The sequence below is a fragment of the Leptonychotes weddellii genome, chromosome 6 (assembly GCF_054177405.1).
Source record: "Leptonychotes weddellii isolate Sample4059 chromosome 6, ASM5417740v2, whole genome shotgun sequence".
NCBI classification, from domain to species: domain Eukaryota; kingdom Metazoa; phylum Chordata; class Mammalia; order Carnivora; family Phocidae; genus Leptonychotes; species Leptonychotes weddellii.
Window position 1 is genome coordinate 62407637 of NC_138374.1, and position 23228 is coordinate 62430864.

At 45.4% G+C, this 23228-nt stretch overlaps 1 protein-coding gene across 6 annotated transcripts in view; it reads left to right on the plus strand.

Moving 5' to 3' along the window:
* GNPAT (glyceronephosphate O-acyltransferase) overlaps positions 1–20802 on the plus strand; it is a 33873-nt gene extending 13071 nt beyond the window's left edge. For 4 of the 6 annotated variants that reach the window (XM_006741753.3, XM_081824275.1, XM_081824274.1 and 1 more), the window contains exons 3-16: positions 2220–2396; positions 4559–4688; positions 7480–7607; positions 7933–8008; positions 8263–8414; positions 8526–8656; positions 10338–10561; positions 13927–14169; positions 15542–15621; positions 16479–16619; positions 17937–18036; positions 18119–18212; positions 19141–19202; positions 20493–20802. In XM_006741753.3, coding sequence (XP_006741816.1) covers positions 2220–2396; positions 4559–4688; positions 7480–7607; positions 7933–8008; positions 8263–8414; positions 8526–8656; positions 10338–10561; positions 13927–14169; positions 15542–15621; positions 16479–16619; positions 17937–18036; positions 18119–18212; positions 19141–19202; positions 20493–20536 — 1782 coding nt within the window. In that variant the 3' untranslated portion in view covers positions 20537–20802. Of the gene's footprint in view, positions 1–1839; positions 1980–2219; positions 2397–4558; positions 4689–7479; positions 7608–7932; positions 8009–8262; positions 8415–8525; positions 8657–10337; positions 10562–13926; positions 14170–15541; positions 15622–16478; positions 16620–17936; positions 18037–18118; positions 18213–19140; positions 19203–20492 lie in introns of all 6 variants that reach the window. The other 2 variants (XM_031037291.2, XM_081824276.1) reach the window with 2 other exon arrangements.
* Positions 20803–23228: the final 2426 nt, after the last annotated feature.

A 23228-nucleotide genomic window follows, 5' to 3' on the forward strand; every position in this document is an offset into this window, starting at 1 on the left:
GTCAGGATCCCGGGGTCCTGGGATCAAGCCCCACATCCAGGCTTCTCCCTCTCTCTCTGCCCCTCCCCCTGCTCATGCTCTCTCTCTCTCTCAGATAAATAAATAAAACCTTAAAAAAAAAAAAAGAAACCACTCAGGTTTGTGATGTGGAGAACAGACTGAAAAGGGACAACACTGGAACAAGGAGTTATAAAGCTATTGTTCATCTTCTGATCTTATCTTAGGTTTCCAGGAAGAAGGATCTGGAAGGACAGACATATCTGTTGGGCAAACAAGAAGTCCGATTGCACAAACTAAGAGATCAGGTCATTCTCTGCTTCTGTGCTTTCCTTCTGAACAGACCAGCCTGCTCACCTGTGTTCTTCATCGCCCCAATTCCTTCAGATCCCCAGGGGGCTTGTCTGTCCTCTTCAGCCTTCTGCACGGGCCCAGCTGGGCATCAGCACTTCCTGGCGGGGGCCCTCTCAGTCATGGATTCGTTCTTTTTAATGCTCCATTTCTCTTTCCCTTCTCATCCCAGCTCCTCAAAGGTGTAGTGGGTCCTTCCCCGTGCACCTCCTACTTTCAGCAGGTGGCTGCACTTGATCCAGTAAAGGTTACTGTGGATCTCCAAGTGACCCAATCCAAGGGGTCCTTTTAGTCTTCACTGTATCTTGACTGTGTCAGTTTTTGTTGGACACTCTCTCCTGCAGGACCTCTCTTACCTTGACATTTATGGCATCACACAGTAGGGTTCTCTTATCATCTTCCATGTTAATCTCTTTACGAGTTCTTCCATCCGCCGCTGGTGTTTCCTAAGGTTGAACCCTCAGCCTTCTTATCTTCATCCCTGCAGTCTCCCTGGTCCGTTTTATCCACTCCTGTCATTTCCATTTTCATCTGTAGTCTCGTGATGCCCAAACAGGACCTCTCGCCTTGGCTAGGTTATCGGGGTTCAGACTCTTATCTCCAGCTGTCCTACTCCCTGCAGGTCCTCTACTTTATATGTCTTCAAACACCTCAAAATCAGTATACCTGCCTTCTCAACCCCTGCACCACATTGCCTTCTACCCCTGCTTTCTATCCCCAATTCCAGGATGGCCCCACCATCCATTCTGTTGCCCGAAACAACTGAGCACTCACTCCCTGTCCCCTTCCCTTCAGCACCTGTTATTGCCTTTCTGGGGGCCTTTTCTGTTCCGGCCTGAACTATTTTGATGGTTTTCCAAGTGTACTCCCTTTTCCTAGGCTTGTGTCCTGAAACCCATCCTTACCACCAATCCACTGATTCCTCTATTTCCCTGCAAAAGATAAAATATGGAGCTAGGGAGAGGAGGATTATCCATTTGTGAAGGTACCAAGTGCCACTGAATTGTTCAGTTTGAAATGGCTAATTTTATGCTATGTTAATTTCACCTCAATTATTTTTAAAAAAGAGAAGCTGTTTCTCTGCTGCATGTAATTTAGGAAGTTGGGACTCCAGCATCCTACCCTCTCATCTTCTGGGCCTCATCCTAAAGCAAAACATTCTCCTCTGCGAAGGATAAATATTATTTATCACATAGACGCCATTCTTTTTCAACGTGCTTGCTTAAGGGGTCAAATTAGAATTCCCTGAGGACAGACACTGACTTACTCATCCCCATCCCCAGGCCTAGCACACAGCTGACATTTTGTTCTCTTTACAAAGAGATGTGGTACGCCTTCGGAATAAAGAGAGTTCCGGTGTGAGGTCATTGACTGCACTAGTTAAACTTTGATACTTTGGAGAGTTTTGTCCCAGTAACCTGTATCTCTGATATAGTCTGAATGGTTACTTCAACATAATCTTGTATTTTTACTTTGTATATTACCTTGTAGTAGCATGGAGGAAGCAGATGAAGTGCTGCAGCAGTCTGCTGAAAGAAACTGCCAAATATCTATGCTAGCACACTAGTTCCTGGGCAACAACTTATTTTAGAGAATTTGGCTGTAAGCTTATTAACAAATCAAATGGAAAGGTGAGATGCCATCCTAGAGAGCCTATTCTCTTTCTCTTTGAATTTCCAGTCATTGAAATTGTCTAAGTAGGGTCATTTATCTATTTATGTTGGAAAATAAATTGTCAATTTAAATGAGAAAGGAAATGTAGCATTTTTGAGCTATATTATATTGGTCCATTTGGAACTAGTCATAGCAGTTTGAGTGAATAGAGTTCTGGCTTTTCTTCAGAGTCGTACCCGTTTCCCCTTTCTTTCTAGCTTTCCAAGGAATCCCTTCAATCCGTCGATGTCCTCCAAGAGGAAGTTTGTGAGATTTTGGATGAAATGAGCCACAAACTGCGTCTGGGAGCCATCCGGTTTTTTGCCTTTGCCCTGAGCAAAATATTTAAACAAATTTTCTCCAAAGTGTGTGTAAATGAAGAAGGTATTCAGAAAGTGAGTATTGCTTGTTTAAAAACCTCTTCTACCCCTCACGATTTAATCAACTCCAAGACCTCTCACTCTGCACTGAATGAGCAGGCCCTCGTCAGCAGGCGTCCAGGCTGCTTTGCTTCTCTGGAGGGTGATGTTTTTTACTTTCAGACCTACAGACTTCAGACTAATTCACTTAGTCAGGTAAGACTTACAGACAAACCTCATGCCAGATGTCCGCAAAGCTACAGAAGTAATACCAAGAATTTCTGTATATGATCCACCTGGGTCCCCTTACAACATTTCCTTTATCCTCTCCTCAATACTCTGCTGTGTTTTTCCCATAAACAAGGACATTACCTTATGGTGCAATTATCAAAATAAGCAAATTGACGTTGATACAACACTAATACACAGTAATACCTCATTCGTATCTCATCGATCACCCCAGTTATATCTTGTGTAGCAAAAGAAATCCTACATCATGTGTTACATTCAGCTTCGATATCTCTTTAGACTCTTTTAATTTGGAACAATTCCTTAGTCTTTGTGTTTCATACTAATTTAAAAAAAAAAAAACAGACCAGTCATTTTATAGCATGTCTTGATTTGGATTTGAGTGATGTTTTCTCAGGATTAGACTCACAGTTGTAGGGCTTGGGCAGGAGGCAACATTGTATTCTTCTCAGTGCAACAGAGCAAGGAGCTCATGGTGGCTGTCTGTCCCCTTACTGGTGGTGTTCACTTTCATCATCTGGTATCAGCCGGCTTTCTCCCCTGTAAAGTCACCCTGTTTCCCTTGGTAAAGAATAAGTATCGTGTGGAGAGATACTCTAAGGATGTTTCAGGGTCCTGGTTCCCAGCATAGTCTCCTCCACAAGTTTTCACATTGACTGATGATTTTTGCCTGAACCAGTTATTACTCAAATGATTGTCAAATGGTGATTTTTCTAATTCCATCACTCAGGAGTGATTTAACAGGCGTGTTATAGTCTGCTTTCTTCTGGAAGGAAGAGCTTTTCCTATTTTTATTCATTTTGGATTTTTAATATTGTTTTTCCTCTTACTAAGAAGCTCTTACCTCCATTGGCCTTCTACATGTTTTTTAATGTTTTATTCAGTCATTTACTTTACTTTCATGTATTTCTTCTGTTTTCCTCCAATGATAATTCTCTAGTTTGCTGAGTTACTCTCTGGCTCTCTCTCAAAGAATGTTTGGGGGGCGCCTGGGTGGCTCAGTCAGTTGAGCATCCGACTCTTGGTTTCGACTGGGGTCATGAACTCATGGGTCATGAGATTAAGCCCTGCGTCAGGCTCCGCGCTCATTAGGGAGTCTGCTTGAGATTCTCTCCTTCTGCCCGTGCCCCCATACGTGCTCGTGCGCTCTCTCACTCTCTCAAAGAAATAAATAAATCTTAAAAAAAAAAAAAAAATGTTTGATACGGCCATCCAGAGAACGTTGACTGGCCATGTCTTCTTAACTGATCACACATTACCTTGCCTTGGTGAATTATATTTATATTTTTAAAAAACAGACAACACATTGATCCGGGTGAGTATTTTTGAGGCTGATAGCCTACGGAATATATCTGGAAGCTCAAATTCCTTCTAACTAAGGGCACCCATTCTTCCTGGTGGCAAGTCCAGTGTATAAATAGAGAAATACCATACCTCTCATTTGTCCAATTTGTTTGTATTAATCTACCTGAGAGACACTTTGTTCTCTCTTACTGCACACAGCCCGTCTAGCGCATTGGATAACAGCTGACTTTTTAATTCAGACTCACTTCAGTTCCATCTGCAGCTTGGCCATTGATCAGATGCATGACCCATGTCACAAATGAGGAACCTAATGCTTAGGCCTTATTTACAAATATGTCGTATAAAACAATGCATGTAAAATGCTTAGTATGTAAAATGCTTAATATGGTGCCCAACTAATATGTTGGTGATCATCCCAATTATTATTATGATCTATAAAATTTACATTTTTAATATTCTTGCATTATGTGAGGTTATTTAAAACTCTGAGATAAGTTTTCTGTGTGTAGTAGGGGAGGCAGGAAGACATTATTATCCTTAGTATTCCCTCTGTACATATACCCATTCTTCCATTTTCTGATGTGACATGTGATTTTAATAATAGGAAAACAGAAAGTATTCAAACTGTAACATTTCTTTTAAAGCTACAACGAGCCATCCAGGAGCACCCAGTTGTCCTGCTGCCCAGTCATCGAAGTTACATTGACTTTCTGATGTTGTCTTTTCTTTTATACAACTATGATTTACCGGTACCAGTCATAGCTGCAGGAATGGGTACGTATTTTTCTTTTGTTTTAATTATAAAAATGAAAATAGTCACTGAAATGATTTTAACAGTGACTGAGGTACTTGAAGATGAGGATGCAGACTCCCTCTCCCTTGTGCCACCCGACCCCGGTGTTCGGTAGTCGGGATTAAGTCTCTCTGTGCTGTGCCTCACTACAGATGGAAACAAGGATGTGTGCACATAGGGGTTTTGGTTTAGGTTTGAAAAATGAGATACCGCCATATGTATGACCGGCCTTTGCTTTTTTTATCTGATAATTTATTAGTGGTTATCTCTGAGGTCAGTAATTTTTTTTTTTTACATCTTTTTAAATTATGGTAAAAGACACAAAACATAAAATTTACCACCGTAACCATCTTTAAGGCCATAGTTCAGTGGTATTAAGTACATTCACATTGTTGTGCATCCCTCACCACCTTCCACCCACAGAACTCCACCCACTTTTCATCTCGGCAGACCTGAAATTCTGTCCCCATTCAACACTAACTCCTCATTCTGGTCTCCCGCCGGCTGGTGGCACCACCATTCTACTTTCTGTCTCTAGGAATTTGGCTCCTCTAGATACCTCATATGCGTGGAATCCTACAGGATTTGTCCTTTCATGACTGGTTTCTTTCACTCAGCATCATGTCCTCAGGGTCCATTCATGTTGCACCATGTTTCAGAATTTTCTTCCTAAAGGCCGAATCCTATTTGATTAGATGTATAGAGCACATGTTGTTTATCCATTGTTCTGTCCATGGACGCTTGGGTTGCTTCCACCTTTTGGCTATTATGAATAATGCTGCTATGAACATAGGTGTACAAACATCTGCTTGAGTCTCTGCAGATATTTGAGCCTTCCGGGTATATATCCAGAAGTAGAATTGCTGGATTATATGCTAATTTTTAAAAAAAAATTTTTTTTTTTTTAGATTTTATTTATTTATTTATTTGAGAGAGAGAATGACAGAGAGAGAGAGAGCACATGAGATGGGGGAGGGTCAGAGGGAGAAGCAGACTCCCTGCCGAGCAGGGAGCCCGATGCGGGACTCGATCCCAGGACTCCAGGATCATGACCTGAGCCGAAGGCAGTCGCTTAACCAACTGAGCCACCCAGGCGCCCCTTTAAAAAATTTTTTGAAGACCATATTGTCTTCCATAGTGGCAGCACCATTTTACATCCCATCAGCACAGTACACAAGGGTCCAGTTTCTCTGCATCCAACATTTATTTTCTTGTAGTTTTTGTTTTTTTTAAGATTTTATTTGTCAGGGAGAGAGAGAGAGCACAAGCAGGGGGAGTGGCAGGCAGAGGGCGAAGCAGGCTCCCCACTGAGCAAGGAGCCCAACACAGGACTCGATCCCAGGACCCTGGGATCATGACCTGAGCCGAAGGCAGATACCTAACCAACTGAGTCACCCAGGCATCCTGGGGTTTTCTTGTTTTACTTTTTTGTTTTTTAATAATAGCCATCCTAATGGGTAGGACGTGGTATCTCAGTATGATTTTGATTTGCATTTCCCTGGTGACTAACATTGTTGATCATCTTTTCATGGACTTGTTGGCCATTTCTGTATCTTTTTTGGAAGAGTATCTATTCCAGTCTTTTGCCTATTTTTGAATTGGGTTGTTTTTTGTTGCTGTTCTTGAGTTGTAGGAGTTCTTTATATATTCTGGATAATAACCCCTTATCAGATACATGATCTGCAAATATTTTTTCCCTTCTCCCATCAGATTTCTCCCAAAGTTGACTTTGCACTCTATCAATGGATCCTTTGATGCACAGAAGCTTGTCATTGTGATGTAGCCCAATTTCGTTGTCAGTTTCTTTTGTTCTCTCTGCTTTCGGTGTCCTATCCAAGAAATCATTGCCACATTTAATATCATGAAGTTTTACCTCTATGTTTTCTTCTAAGAATTTTATAGTTTTACATCATACATTTAGGCCTTTGATCCATTTCAAGTTAATTTGCATACAGTGTAAGATGAAGGCCCAACTTCATGTCTGACATTATAATATTCAGCAGGGTAGGTCCACCGTAATTTGGTAGTTTTGTGGTTGCAGTTTTACAATATATTCTCATATTGGGGCTTTTATTTCTGGAGGACTGATTCCTAGAAGCAGGATTGCTAACACAAATCATTGTTCATCTTCTCCCTTTGGAGGGAGCCAGGAAAGTTGGGATTCAGGCATACACCTTGGTTAATAAATGCAGTAAAGAGTGAGGTAAAAATTGCCAGGGACTTAAGTACTTTAAAAGCATTTTCATCTGTCCAGACATGTGAGCGTTGAAAATTAAGGAAAATGGAAAAAAGGAGGGTTTTAAAACCAATGGCAGACTAAAGTATCCCAGACTTGCTTTATTTCATCTGTGCTAGTAAAAGAAGGCTGATATTTTTACCTCATGGGTCAAAAAGAAAGGTGAGAGCTGGTCTGGCCAGGTGGCCAGCATGGAGGCCACGTGCCGGTCTGTCGTCAAGCAGCAGTGCTAGCTCAAGAACTCGGCATGATCACGTTACTGAGCTTGTCACCTTGCCGGCCGTGGTTATAAACGCGGGGGTGTGGGGGACACATGTGGTAGCCCCCCGGTGGGCCTGCCCACACTGTCCCTTCTCTCCCATAATTCTGTCTGATGTCTCTTCTTACGGATTTTCAGCTCGGGAAGTACAATTAGTGATATCATAGCGGCGGCTTCCATACATGAACTCTTTCATCACAGAACGTGAGTTTAGGTATTTATAGAAAGTTTCAAGATCTGCAAATAAAGATGAACCCCTTCTCTGTTTATTGTTTAGACTTCCTGGGAATGAAGATGGTCGGGGAGCTGCTGCGGATGTCGGGCGCCTTCTTCATGCGGCGTACCTTCGGTGGCAACAAACTCTACTGGGCGGTGTTCTCTGAATACGTGAAAACCATGTTGCGGGTAAAGGCAGAGAATTTCCGAGTACTTTCAGGCTGCATTCCTTTTCGCTTGGGCTTGAGCTTGCCATAGGATCGGACTTAAATTCTTCACTCCCGAATGGCCCGCTCAGCTTCTTGTCCCCGTGAAGGAATGCGCATGACCTCCTCGGTCTGTTGGCCCCATGCGGCCCTCTCGCCTGGGTGCGCTGTGTGCGGCGTTTGCTCAGGAGGCCGGGGCAGGGTGCGGGGGCAGCTTGGGGAAAGGAATCAAAAGAAGCATTTCTCACTTTGAGAGTAGGCAATGGGTTTTGTGTTTTGTTTTGTTTGTTTGTGTTTTCTCTTTAAAGAATGGTTATGCTCCTGTTGAATTTTTCCTCGAAGGGACAAGAAGTCGCTCTGCCAAGACATTGACTCCGAAATTTGGTAGGTCCTTTAGAGATTGAAAGAAGAATACAAACCCAGAAGGTGTGGTGTCATCGTAGCTGCTAAATACAGCTTGACACTTTTTTTTTTTTGCAAGATATTTTTTCTTTATAAGTGTAACTGTTTCTTTAAGTTGTAACTGTTTATATTTACGGGCTTAGGATATAATGTACACTTCAGTATCTTCCTGTTTATGTATCCTTGTTAGCTCCACGTGTCACTTCACGCAGAAAACCATTTCTCTCTGTTGACAGGTCTTCTGAATATTGTGATGGAACCATTTTTTAAAAGAGAAGTTTTTGATACCTACCTTGTTCCAATTAGCATCAGTTACGATAAGATATTGGAAGAAACGCTTTACGTGTATGAGCTTCTAGGGGTTCCTAAGCCGAAAGAGTCTACAACTGTACGTAAAGGATAACCAACTTGATTTTACTTGAATTTAGAGAAAATGCTGGTTTATACACCAACTCCTTTCTGAACTTACTCTTCTTTGTTTCATTTCCTCCGTTATTAGGGATTGTTGAAAGCCAGGAAGGTTCTCTCTGAAAATTTTGGAACTATCCATGTATACTTTGGAGACCCTGTGTCACTTCGATCCCTGGCGGCTGGGAGGATGAGTCGGAGTCCGTATAACTTGGTTCCAAGGTGCAAGGCCTGTGTTTTCATAACTGACATAGAAATAAGGATGAAAATCTGGAGGTGTGGTTGTCATTCTTGAGTTGACCCCTTCTAGGACTGAAATTTGGTTATCTGAGACCATGTATCAGGGGAAGCAGAAAGCTTCAGTTAGAGAATGACGTTTGCAGGGCACCTGGCTGGCTCAGTCGATGTAGCATTCGACTCTTGATCTCAGGATTATGAGTTTGAGCCCCACGCTGGGTGTGGAGATTGCTTAAAAGTTTAAAAAAAAAAAAAAATTTTAAGAGAAGAATTATGTTTGCCAAAGAAAACGGTTAGCTGCAGGGTATATATGTCAAATACACAAAGTCAGACAGTGCTGCTCATTCTTCTCGGGGGAACCAGTACTCTACTACCCGTACTATACTCCACCGCCTAGTACCCTACCCACTCTGTGTGGGGGGAGAGTTGCTGAGCACTATTGGTAGGGCAGCCGGTGTGTGCTAAGTATTATTTTGATCCTAGAAGGGATTATATGATAACAATGAATGGGAGTGAGTCCCTATCCTCAGGGTTACAGTTTTGTTTTGTTTTTTAAGAGTTTATTTATTTATTTATTTATTTGAGAAAGAGAGAAAGTGGGAGGGTGGGGGAGGGCAGGAAAGGAAGAGGGACAAGCAGACTCTGTGCTGAGCACAGAGCCCGACTCGGGGCTCCATCCCACGAACCTGAGATCATGACCTGAGCCGAAACCAAGAGTCAGATGCTTAACCCGCTGGGCCACCCAGGCGCCCCCAGAAGGTTGTAGTTTTATGGGCACAGAAATGTATTAGGTTCTTTTAGGATGCAGGTATAGATACACACTTGGGTTTTCTTAATTTGGAGAAATACACCTGGGGAAGTAAGGGAGACAAACCATCTGCTCAGCCAGGCTTCCCGTGATTACAACATCATTCATAATTTATTGCGCCAGCGGGCCCACGGCTGCCGGTGTGCGTCACTAGCAGCTTCATTAGCTCTCAAGCAGACGTTAGCTTTTTGCTGCCACAGGCTTTCCCTCTCTAGATCTCAGATCGGGTTGGCCAGTTGTTCTCTCATCGGCCCTAGCTTTCACGTGAAGCCACCTTACCTTGTGGCTGCTTTGGGTCCTGTGCATGTCCCTGCGTCATCCTGCTCCGTACAGCCTCCTGACACCATCTGACTCCCAGTTTGCTGATCCATGCCTGAAGAGTCTGTCAGGTGAGGATCGTGGCAGTACTTGGCAGGTGACCTTGAGCTCCTCAGAAGGGCAGTGTAGCCGCCAGGCAAACTGGATAGCCTGTCCAGCGCAGACATGAGTGGTTACCATGTGACCTGGTACGCATGTTCTGGGAGACAGGTGTTCAAAGCACAGTGGATTCTGAGAGGACCGAGCAGTTCTGTCTACTGGGGGAGGCCTCTGTTTTCACAGAGGAAGTGATAGATCTATTTATAAAGCAGCAGAAGTTTTTTTTGCCTGGAACCAGGAAGAATAGGACTCTGTCCCCTTGGACAGGCTACGCTATAGTCAAGTAAAGGTATATTCTTGCACTGTGACCTGAGAGAATTCGGTTGGCAGAGAGTACGAGAAGCCTTCTCAAGGGTCTGTCTTCTCCCACCCCCCACCCCTCCATTCACATTAGTGTAGGTAGCAGAGCTGTAATTTGTTCTTCTCTGTTCTTCCTTGTAGGTATATTCCTCAGAAACAGTCAGAGGACATGCATGCCTTTGTCACTGAAGTTGCCTACAAAATGCAGCTTCTGCAGATTCAAAACCTGGTTCTGAGCCCCTGGGCCCTAACGGTTGCTGTTCTGCTTCAGAACCGGCCATCCATGGACTTCGATGCTCTGGTGGAGAAGACTTTATGGCTCAAAGGCTTAACCCAGGCCTTCGGGGGCTTTCTCACTTGGCCCGGTACGTATGTGGGACGTACATGATGAGAGTGCTTGCTTTTTATTTCTTACTCTGGAAGAATTCTAGCCTAAAAATGAAAAACCCTATGCAGGACACGGAGCAAAGCTTTGCTCAGAGAGAAAGAAAACTTTATTTGTTTCTGTCACTCTGGGACATTGTACAGCATGGTGATTACTCGAGAATAGTTGTTTACGCATCACTTCTTCTTGTGAGACTCTGAGTATCTGGAGAATGAGAACACGGTCTCCTTGGCATCCAGCGGAGTGGAGAGTAAATGAATATTCTTGTCCTCCACGTATTCCTTCCTCCATACCACCTCTTTATTTTCATTTTTTCAAAATTTTTTTATCGAAATACAGTTGGCATAGCATGTTCTATTTGTTTCTGGTGTGCAGCGTTAATTCGACAGTTCCGTACATGCCTCAGTGCTCACCATGATCAGGGTAGTACACCCACCTCCTTTTATAGGGGTGTGCTTTTATAAGTACACCTTATAGGGGCACCTGGGTGGCTCAGTCACTAATCGTCTGCCTTTGGCTCAGGTCATGATCCCAGGGTCCTGGGATCAAGCCCCGCATTGGGGTCCCTGCTCAGTGGGGAGTCTCCTCCCTCTCCCACTCCCCCTGCTTGTGTTCCCTCTCTCGCTGTGTGTCTCTCTCTCTCTCAAATAAATAAATAAAATCTTAAAAAAAAATAAATAAACGACCTTATATTCGCAATCCATTTGCCTCACTGCATCGTAAGGACTAAAGGGCTGGTCTTGTAGAATTTTATACGATTCTCTAAAAATAACAACTTTGTAAAAACCTCATTAGAGGTTTGGGATGTTATATGTTATATATGTTATATGTTATATGTTATATGACAAGTGTTAGCTTTAGTCGTTTTCAATGTCTTTGAGTTAAAATTGCAGAGACCACCGTTGGAAATGGAATCCATTTATACCCAGCTACCTGCTGTTCACTCATTAAACCTCCTGAGTCTAGTCGATGCTGGTAACTGCCAGGGATGCAGAGATGAACAGGCTGCAGCCCCTGTGCTGGAGGTTCTCCTGGCTTGTGGGAGGGGGGATGTCCAGTGAAGTAAACACAGAGAGCTATGGACAGGGGCGCCTGGGTGGCTCAGTCGGTTGTCGGTTAAGTGTCTGCCTTCAGCTCAGGTCATGATCAGTGGGGAGTCTGCTTGTCCCTCTCCCTCTGCCGCTCCCCCTACTCATGCTTTCTCTCTCTCTTTTTATTTTAAGATTTTATTTATTTGAGAGAGAGCGAGAACAAGCAGGGGGGAGGGGAAGAGGGGGAGAGAGAGAGAATCAGACTCCCCGCTGAGCAGGGAGCCCGACATGGGGCTTAATCCCAGGACCCTGAGATCATGACCTGAGCCGAAGGCAGACGCTTAACCGACTGAGCCACCTAGGCGCCCCCCCACCCCCACTCTCTCTCAAATAAATAAATACAATCGTTAAAAAAAAAAAAAAAAAGAGCTATGGACAGACTGCAGAGGGTTGCTGAGAGTTCTGTGTAGAGAAGGGCCCCTGCTCTGGGAAGGACTTTTGATGTCAGGTTCCATCTTGATGGAAGACTAAGAGCCGTTCAGGAAGATGAGTGGGCGAGGGATTGCTAATGGAGGAGCAGATTTTAAGCAGGGGAGCATGACTGAAAACAGCTGTAGAAAACAGCCCATGTCAGTCTTAAAGGTGGGCCACTGTCAGGGGGTGGAGGGGAAGACCAGAGGCAGGGAGACGGGCCGGAAGGCTGCTTGGGCCTCAGTGAGAAGGGCAGGAGCCTCCACCGAGGCCGTGACAGAGCCGGGGAGGAGCTACGAGGCGTTTAGGCAGAACCGCTAGCAGAAGGGGCCATCGAATAGGACGGTGGTCATCAAGAGGGAAATGAAGATGACTCAGACACGTGTCCCAGTATTTTCACGGTCTTGTGGGAGGCGAAGGACATGTTGAGGGTGATTCAGGTGGAAAACCCTGAGAAAAGAATAGGTAAAGTGCTAACTCCTGTTGGCCCCCAAGAGCACGTGAGAACACAGGCATCTCTTTCCAAGCGGTTTACTTTTTCGAGGTGGGATAAATAGGTGGCCAGTCCACGGCTAAGAGTCCCTGTTCAGCAACTAAAATAACTCGTTATCATGTTGGTATCTAAGTAACAGAATCGTGGAGATGATCCAGTACATTTCCTAATTTCAGTTCCTTTTTTCTTCTTTACTTGGCTCATCCCATACTCCCAAGCATTCTCATAGCTAGAGCTCTTTATGAGACCTATATCATCATGCAATAGCATGATCTGTTATGTATATAGCAGTATCATAGGTTACATCATTACCTCGAGCAAGCTGACACAAGGCGTGTGAGTCCGGGAGGATGTGATGGAGTCCAGAAGGAAAACCACACCCCTCAGTCGCCCCCTCCCTGAAGCATCAGCAGACCTTGTTGCCCAGCTGGAGCGGCACGCCTAGTTACGTAGCCTGGCAGCCAGCTCTTTGGCCCAGGGAAACAGTAAAATGATCTCCCTTCCCAAGAATGGTAACTATCACCATCTCTTCATTATGCTTCTGTAGTAGTAACTCCTTGGCTATCTCCAGGCCAGTGTAGTGTCAGTGCAGTGAGTTTCCAGGATCCTGGGCCCAATCGTTTAGTTTTCTCTGATGTGGGAAAACCAGAAAATCTCCTCAGCATCCCTCTGTGCTCAGGGAAGCCTGGTGCTAGGGGAGCGCCTCTTGAGTTGCCCTTTGGTTCACCAGCAAAGTTGCAAAGCAGTATTCTTGCAGTCTTGGAATTAATTGTGCTAAGCAAGGAGAGTGTGTGTGTGTAAGTGAATGAAGCATGTGTTAACCATGAGCCTTCTTGTCTTATATGGTTAAATTCACATGGATATGATTTTCTTGTCCTGCAACTTGCTCTGACAATTCTTCGGATACACTTGGTTCCTGAGGAAGTGTTGGTTTCCAGAGCAGGAACTGATATGTATTTCAGAATGGCTGACAAATTGGGGGTAGATAAAAAAGTGTATTAAATGTCTTTAAAGAGAGAGTTTATAGTACTTTATAAAAGTCTCTTTCACAGGGGCGCCTGGCAGGCTCAGTTGGAAGAGCCTGTGACTCTAGATCTCAGTGTCATCAGTTTGAGCCCCACATTGGGCACGGAGATTACCTAAAAACAAACAAACAAACAAAACCCAGAACAAGATGTATCTTTCGCATAGGGTATCATTCCTTCAGTTGGTAGAGCCCAGAGCTAGAACCTGGCACTTGAAAGCGAGTCTGCCCAGTCACTAGCATTGCTGGGCACCAGGCCTAGGACACCCAGCGGAGACCCGGACCATTTCTGTGCTGCCCGCTGAGTGAGTTGTCTCTGTGTGTAGATAATGAACCTGCTGAAGAAGTTATCCAGTCCAACATTCTCCTGCATTCCAACATCGCCAGCCTCGTCAAAGACCAGGTGGTTCTAAATATGGACTCCGGAGACTCTGAAGTGGTCAATGGACTTATTTTCCAGCATATCACCCTCCTCATGTGCTCGGCTTATAAGAACCAGTTGCTCAACATTTTCGTCCGCCCTTCCTTGGTAGCTATGGCACTACAGATGACCCCTGGGTTCCGGAAAGGTAACTTTCGGGAAGGTGGTCTTGAACTTTGGAAGAGACCCGGACATTCAGTTCCGTATAGGGAGCAACACTTGAAGCCGTATAATGCTCAGCCACATGTGTGTACCCCAGACAGCAGCCAAGAAGGGGGCCTGTACACTCTGAAGAAGTTAGGTTGGTGCCCCCGATACATGGCCTTCTGCTTCAAATTTGGGAATGGAAAGGGACCTAAGAAATTACCCTAAACCTCTCCTTTTATAAATAAGGGAAGTAAGGCCTGGCAAGTTACGTAATTCCCTAAGCAGGGGTCTGGGCCTAGAGCACAGCTCTCCATCTCCTGGCCTGAGGCCCTTTCTCCCTTGTCTGACAGCACCAGGCGGGGTGGGTAAACAGTCCAGCAGTGCAGGAGTGCCTTCTAGATCCACAGTCAGTCGTGTTCTAGTGGCAGTGAGGAGCGGAACAATGAACAACACCATTTTGTTCCCAGGAACCTGTCGTCAAAGTCAGGGGTGTTCTACCCGGGCTCTGCTGGAGTTACTGGAGGGTGACCCCCACCCCCAAAGGTGCTGATTCAACTGGTCTAGAGTGTGGGCCGGACACTGATGCTCTTGTTTTTGTTTTTCAAAGCTCCATAGGCAATTCTAAGGAAAAGTCAGACTTAGACCTTTAGCCTTGGAAGGAACCTTACGTCTGTGTCCGTGTCCTCATTTGTGAATGAGGAAACGGGCCTGGAGAAGTCAGTTTAGTTCAAGACACCGAACACTCAAATCTTGGTCTTAGTTCTGAGGTTTCTTACATCAGAGTTCATTCACAACTAAGGGGTACGTGCGTGGTCTTCTAGAGTGTTGGGACCGCCCTGAAATTGGAGGCAACACTTCATGTCCTCACATCTGTGTATCTTCTAATGAGAAAGTTCATAGCATGTGTCAGAAAAATGAAGAAACCTCTATAGTTAATGGACAAGGGAGACCTATGTGTCTGGAGAATGAGACAGTATTTTCTGTTGTGTGCTGGTGTATCGTAGTGCTAAAGATACGGTAAAGACAACAGGAAGTAGGACTAGAGAAGGGATTGAAGTAATTCATTCCTTCTCTACTAGGGAGCCCTGGGCAGGGGAACATGAAGCACCCTAGCTTTTAAGAAATGTAGCCTCTCGCTCATCAGCACACTGACTGGGTAGAGGCCTGCTTGTGATTCAGATTCAACTGTTGGCACTGCTAAACTATAAAATTTGGAATGCCAAATAGCTTCCTTTGGGGGCCTGAATTCTCGTCCTGGCATTGAATAATATGCCTTTGGAGTTAAGTGCATTTTGGAGAGTCGTGGACTTCTTGGTACTTCCTGAAAGTTTAAAAACCAGCATTGTAATTGGATGTAATTAATTTATTTCCAGAGGATGTCTACAGTTGCTTTCACTTCCTGCTCAGTGTTTTTTCAGATGAGTTCATCTTCCTTCCGGGAAACGCACTAAAGGTAAATCTTTACAGCCAAAGAGCACAAGTGTGTTCACAGTGTGAGTTCTGGATGTGGTAGGCTTGGATTCACGCCTGTGACTTCCCTTTCTCCAAGGCTACACGCAGCAGAAATAATGAGACTCTTGGACACTCACAGTTCTATGAGCTCTATTTTGATTCTTGGTCAAGTTTAATCAATAAGGTAGGGATTATTTGGCAAGAAGAGAGTCATTCTTTAAACCTTGAGTGCAGCCATTGTAAATAAATCAACACTGTTTTGTTAAAAATTTACCAACCGGTACACATTTTCTTGTTAACAACTTGTTGGAATGTGTCAGACCGTTTGCTTGGAGATTAGAAAGCAATGGTCTTGCCTGATGGCATAGACAGTTTGTGAGAGATAGAGCCCCCAGAGCTGGACCGCCGGTTAGCTGGGGCGGGGGGTGTACCAGGATAGACAGAAGGTGGTCAGGTTTCTGTACGCTGTGCCAAGGAGCCCAGGTTTTACTCCGTTGAGAATGAGGTCAGCAGTTTTCTGAGCATAAGCATAATTCCACATATTTTTAGGACCTGCTATATGCACTTCCTATTTAAATTTAAGGAATGTGGCTGTGCAAAGTGAGAAAATCCGCCACCCGGGTCATGATTTCTAAGGCTTATGAGTCTTTTGTGTATTTGCTGTGTTTGGGGTTCAACATTTTGAGGATTGGAACACGTGCTTCTCTGGCTGCTAACAACCAGAACCTTCTGGAAGGATTGTGGAATTAGCTGGTGTTCTCTCGTTCTGAGGGCACATGGCTGCGTTTACTGAGACCAGCAGCGTACCCATTAACCTAAATTAGTGTATGCTCCCTGTCTTCTCCCCTCCCTTCCCAGGACTTTGAAGAAGGCTGTTACCTGCTTTGTAAAAATGAGACAATACAAGTGACGACAAGGGATATCCTAGTTACGGAGAAAGGAAATACCGTGGTAGAATTTTTAATAGGTCTCTTTAAACCTTTTGTGGAATGTTATCAGGTATGTAACTCTTTTGCAAGTTCTCCTTCATCCTCCCGTATCCAGTATAACTAAGACCTCCCACCCTGTGCTTGCTTCTGGTCCGAAGGGCAAGTGTCTTCCCCAGGTGAATGGTGCAACTAGAGAGATTGCTCAATAGGATGAAAGATTCACCTCTCAGGTGGAGACCTTGCTCCCCTAGAGGGGTCCCTTACAGACCCGAGAGGGTAACAGCTTCAGGATGCCCAGAACCACACTTAGACCCGAGCGCCGTCATGCTGTACCTTACGGCTCTTCTCATAGCTCGGCGTTTGATACATTGCGGGCACTTGGTGAATGCAAGATTGGAATGATATGTCATGTCAGTGATATGTATCACTAAAGGCTAATGGAAGGGGAAGAAAAGGTTCAAGTGCAAGTATCCGAGTTTGTCAGAGCTCTAAGAAGTGGTTAAACAGGGCGCCTGGGTGGCTCAGTCGTTAAGCGTCTGCCTTCGGCTCAGGTCATGATCCCAGGGTCCTGGGATCGAGTCCCACATCGGGTTCCCTCCTCGGCGGGAATCCTGCTTCTCCCTCTCCCCCTCCCCCTGCTTGTGTTCCTGCTCTCGCTATCTCTGTCTCTGTCAAATAAATAAATAAAATCTTTAAAAAAAAAAAAAAAAAAGAAGTGGTTAAACAGAGGGGACAGTAAAGATGCCCAGCCGGAATGGTGCCAGGATTCAAAGGGACAGGGGAGTCTGCAGTGGAACCCCTCAGAGGGGCCGTACATATTTGCCAGAAGAGGACTCTGGCTCTGGCTCTGAGTGTGGGTTAGCGGCCCCCCGGGACCGACGTCCTGGCAGGGGGTGCTCTGACCGATGACAGAGCCCCTGTGCCAAGTCCAGCACTGAGTGGGTATCTGAGAAATGCTCCTTCTGCCCATAAGCACCTTTCTGTGGTACAAGTCATCAAGCATCTGGGAGCCTAACAAACTCTTAGGTGTTTTTAGGGAGAAAGCAGTTACACAAAATCTGGCCCCTCTCTTCCTAAGCAGCGTAAGATCTGTTAAGCTGATGGTAATTCACTCAACTTGCAACCCGTTCAAGTGAGAAAATGTATTTTAATAAATGTCGATACTACTTCAGACTGTTTTTTTCTGATTATAAGCAGTGATACAAGGTCCAGAGGGACCTCCTAAGAATTCTGTAGCTTTTCTGTACAAACCTTGGAGAGTATTTATTCTGCTCTGACATCATGTAGCTTTCTGTCAAGGGGGGGCCAGGTCACATCAGTCGCTGCTGCAGTGTATTTGGCTGCCTTTTTCTCTTTCTGTTCCCCTCACCCTTTCTGTTAAAATCAGATAATTTGCAAATACCTCTTGAATGAAGAAGAAGACTACTTCACTGAGAAACAGTACTTGGCTGGAGTTCGAAAATTCACCAGTCAGCTTCTTGATCAAGGTTAGTCAAACCTCTGCGTGTGGTGACTTTTTGTAGTTGGGAACAAAAAGGAGTCCTCTGACTCTTTCTCCCTGTGTCGTAGGTACCTCGCAGTGTTACGATGTCTTGTCTTGCGACATACAGAAAAATGCCTTAGCAGCTTTTGTGAGGCTAGGTGTGGTAGAGAAGAAGAAAGTGTAAGTACTGTGCACGGGGCTGGAAGGGCAGTGACCGCTAAGGGTCGCTGAGCACCGAATGCAGACAAAGTCCCCAAAACAGGATATCGTGCTTCATTCATCCATCTCCTGATGAGTTATGTCAGCAGGAGTTACTGTGCAAATTTTATGTAGTTACAAATGAAAATGGTATTGAAGCAAAGAAAGAAAGAATTTTAGGCTAGCATTTTGGCCTTGACCTAATATTGAAATGTATAGGTGACTTATAAGAAAGATTTTTGGGGAGTGTAATAGAGTGTGTGTGTGTGTGTGTGTACACTTATATATACACACAAACATACGCGTATGATACATAAAGACACACATATGTGTATGTGCAGATAGCTGTTTCCTCTTCTGAATGAATGAATGTAAGAGTGACCAGGCTTCATGGGGAGAGTCTTGTAGTATGTCTCTCATGTCATCAGAAGGATGAAGCATGAAGCCAGCAAGTAGGGCAGGAGCAACGGGCTTGTCAACTACTTAAAGACTTGGCCTTGACGAACACTATCGAGAAGTAGTCTTGGAGCACCTGGCTGGCTCAGTTGGTAGAACCTGAAACTCGAGATTGCAAATAAATAAACAAACAAACAAACTTGAAAAGAAAAGTAGTCTTGGGACGCCTGGGTGGCTCCGTCGGTGAAGCGTCTGCCTTCAGCTCAGGTCATGATACCAGAGTCCTGGGATCAAGTCCCGCATCGGGCTCCCTGCTCAGTGGGGAGCCTGCTTCTCCCTCTGCCTCTGCCACTCCCCCTGCTTGTGCTCTCTCTCTCTCTGTCTCCCTCTTTCTGTCAAATAAATAAAATCTTTTAAAAAAAAGAAAAGAAAAGTAGTCTTACTGTATAAATAATGAACATTGGCTTCCCCTACCCAAGTTTATGTAATAAGAACTTTTTGCTTTTTTTCCTAGAAATAGTGACAGTGCATTTAATGTGAACGAACCTGCCATGACAAAATTAGAAGAAATGCTTGGTAAGTACAGTTTAGTGACACGTGATGGGTTTTTACATTGTATTTATCACCATACAGTAAAACAAGAAAGTATACTATGGCACCAAATACTTTATCAAAATGAACAACAGAGTTTTAATATAAACAGAACTATTTATATATCTAGGTTTTTCTCAAGGAAAGTAAGGAGAAAGTGCAGAGAAAATACAACAAGCAGAACATGGTCAGTCTTCTACAAGATAATTACCAGCGTCTAGCATAACTAATTAGGGTCTGAGATCTGGACCCTTCACATCCAGTCTTGGTGGACATGGAGAAAATACCTCTTATCTGAGTCCTCGGATCTATTCTCTTCCTCTCTACTGTTGGATCCCTGGCAAAGGGTTGGGATCAGTGTTCACAGCATATACTTTCTGAACTCAGAATTGGGGGTAATAGCATTCCTTGGGAGAATAATCCAACCCTTACTCTTCTCCAGACGCCATCAGCTTATCAACAGATAGTCTAGCCCAGAAAGGTCATTTGTTTGCAGTATGAAGAGAGAGTCAAGAGTGTGGATATAGGGAAAGAGATCTAAGAGGGCAGAGGAAGTAGCAAGTATTTCTTTTAGGAATGATGGGGTAGTTTTAGAAGGGGAGGGGGTCAGTGTTTGGGGAAAAAAAAGTTATCTGCTGATGATATTGAACAAGCACTGCATTGTCGAGTGGATATTCTTGTAAGTAGTATTCTCGTACCTAACCCTAATTCAGCACATTTGTCAAACCTGCATGGAAGAGCTTCAGGTAGGTATCTGGTGGGATGAGGGGAAACCAAATGGTAAAGGAGAATGGTTGAAGAGAAAGGGTAGAAGGCAAAGGAATGGTTGACCTCCGTAGGGAAGGTGGAATACTAGTTTCTTGTTGAAGAAAATATGAGGGTTGAAATCCCAGTCTTCTGTCTGAAATCTCAGAATATGTACCGTTGAAACTCGATTTTGAGTTTGGTAAGAGGGGCATATAGTTGAAACAACGCCTAAAGCCCTCGTTCTGTGAGGAATTGCTTTCTTAATCAGTTTGCGGGTGGCCAATATAACATGGGTGTGAACGTACTAGAACATACTGGACCGGAAGTCCCGACAGCAGACTGGGTTCTGATCCTGGCTCTGCCCTGGGCTGTAAGGGGTGCAGGGGGTGGGGGCCGCTGCTGCTTCCCCTGCAGAGGGGCAGGTATCTCCATCAGTGCTCTGTCAGCCTGTGAAACCACACAAGGCTTAAACAACTGCATGAGGAGATGACTCAAGGTCATTTCATGGGCTGTCTTTTTTTTTCTTAGGTTGTAAGACACCAGTAGGAAAGCCAGCGACTGCAAAACTTTAATATTGCCGAACAGTTACAGGAAATTTGGTCACATAATTGCTGTCATCCAAGAACTCTTACTCCAACAAACAGGGCCATGAAGGAAGAGAGCCACCTGCTCGTGCTTCGTACGACAGGAGAGCCGTGGGCTCGGCAGAGAGGAGGAGGTGACCAGTGTACGTAGTCAGTGTAACCCTCTCCACCACAACAGTTACAAAGGCTTTCGTGTCCAACTGTGTGTGTGTTAAAATAAAACGGTCTTTTGGAAACATGTTTGGAAAAACAAAGCCCAGTCCTATTTCTTTCTTTCTTTTTTTTTTTTTTCAAGATTTTATTTATTTTTCTGACAGAGAGAGACAGCGAGAGAGGGAACACAAGCAGGGCGAGTGGGAGAGGGAGAAGCAGGCTCCCCGCGGAGCAGGGAGCCCGATGCGGGGCTCGACCCCAGGACGCTGGGACCATGACCTGAGCCGAAGGCAGACGCTTAACGACTGAGCTACCCAGGTGCCCCAGCCCAGTCCTACTTCACTAACACTTTTCAACTGACTATCACATGTATTAAACTTTTATGCCGATTCGTGAGTGAGTGGGACGTGGACACTGAAGGCGTGGCTGTCAGAAGCAACCCGCCGTGAGCACACACCTCCGTTTCTCGTGGCTGTCCTTCCATCCGGTGGCCTCAAACAAGTAAGTTTGGCAGAGTTGTGTAATAACTTAGCTAGCTTATGAAAAAGTTTGCCACCCAAGGGCCTGATCGCTACAAGTGCTTTAGAGAAAGTACATGCAACAAAGAGAAGTGATAGGCTTAAGGAAAAAAAATGGGCCTAAGAATTCGGGAGAAGAGGGGGCGTCTGGCTGGCTCAGTCAGTAGAGCGTGTGACTCTTGATCCCACTGTCTTGAGTTCAAGCCCACGTAGGGTGTAGAGATTACTTTAGATAAACTGTCGGGGCACCCGGGTGGCTCAGTCAGTTAAGCGTCTGCCTTCGGCTCAGGTCATGATCCCAGGGTCCTGGGATCGAGTCCTGCGTTGGGTTCCCCACTCAACAGGGATTCTGCTTGTCCTTCTCCTCTGCCCTTCCGCCCTGCTTGTGCTTGCTCACTCTCTCAAATAAATAATCTTTTAAAAAATGCAAATAAACCTTAACAAATTTTCCGAAGAAAAGTTTGAAATAAGATGGGTGAACACCAAAAATTGTGACAGCCACCTCTGGAAGTGATATGTAAGTCGAGCATTAAGATGAGTAGGTGCCAGCCCTCCAAGCGTGAGAGTAGGGGTCGGGGGGCAAGGTGTGCAGAGAATAGAGATCACAATGTCCTGGGGCTGGTTCTGGAGTACCTGAAAGACCAGCATGGCTGAAGCAAGAGTCACGGCAATGAAATTAAAAAGAAAGGCAGGGGTAGTAGTCTGCTTGGGCCGCCATTATGAAATACCAGACAGGGGTGGCTTACACAGCAGAAGTTTCTTTCCTCACAGTTCCGGAGGCTACAGGTCCCCAGATCAAGGTGCCAACAGGGTAGGGTTCATTCTCAGGCCTCTCTCTGGGCTTGTAGGAGGCTGCCGTCTTGCTGTGAGCTCCCACAGTGGCCCTGCCTCATTACTCCACTTTCCCCAGAGGCTCCATCTCCACAGTGAGGCTGGGGGAGGGTGGTTAGGGCTGCAAGATGAGAATTTGGGGGGCCACAAGTCAGTCCATAGCAACAGGGCCAACACGGATGGGGGCTTAGGGACTCTCGGAAAACATTCGGCCTGGAATATAAGTGCCGCGGAAAATGTTGGGAGGTTTCGGCGCGTGGTGCCAGGACGGGCTGTGTCCAGAGTGGTGGACTGTGCGCTGGTTTTGCAGAGGCCAGGCTCTTTCTGCTGTTCACGCCGATGGTGGAGAGCCACGGCGCTAGTCCGCGCCCCAGTGCCGGAGGGACTCCCGCGCGGCTCTGCTTGTTTGGGAAGCCGGAGATTCACGTGTGTTGGTACGAAGAGTGGAGGAGTCCCTGGCAAAGGAGTTCGCGGCATGCCAGCCACACAGCAGGGGCACTAAGCTGCCGCCGCCCAGGGAGAGCGTGTGAGTCCAGGGCAGCTGTGAGCCTGGGCCCCGGGCCAGGCTTTGCTGAGTAGGTGTGCCTTCGACAGAATCGCCATGCACCCAATTTCGCTTACTTGGTTTTCTCCGTGACATTCACACTGTGCATATAAAGGTTGAAGGCGGGGTACGATGACTTGTTTACATTGAATACACTTCAAATCTGGGGGCAAAGCCTAGAGTTCTGGGTGCCCGTGCCTGTCAGCTTCTCTCCTGGCCAGCTCTGACATCAGAGCCAGCAAAGTAAAGGGGCAGAAAGGCGGGGTGCAGCCAAAACCGAATGAGGCCGTGGAACAGAGGCTGCTGTAAGAAATGGACCCCTGTCTCTTCAAACTCTCTCAAGTAACTCAAGGAAACCTAACGTCTTAGAAGATAGCATGCTTCCTATGCTAATGCACTTTCAAAGCACGTATCCTGTGCCCTACCCCATGCCTGTTCCCCATCCTGTACCCCCACACATGCCCCTGCACACAGCCAGAGTTTTAAACCACACGGCTGTCCCTCCGCCCCTCCACTCCCGCCTATCTAAAAATTCTGAAGCCGCCACTGCCTTGAAGTAAGTAAAAAGGCCCATAGCAGGTGGCTTTCCAAGAAAGTCTCCTATCCAAACACAGGATAGTGTAGCAGCTAAAAA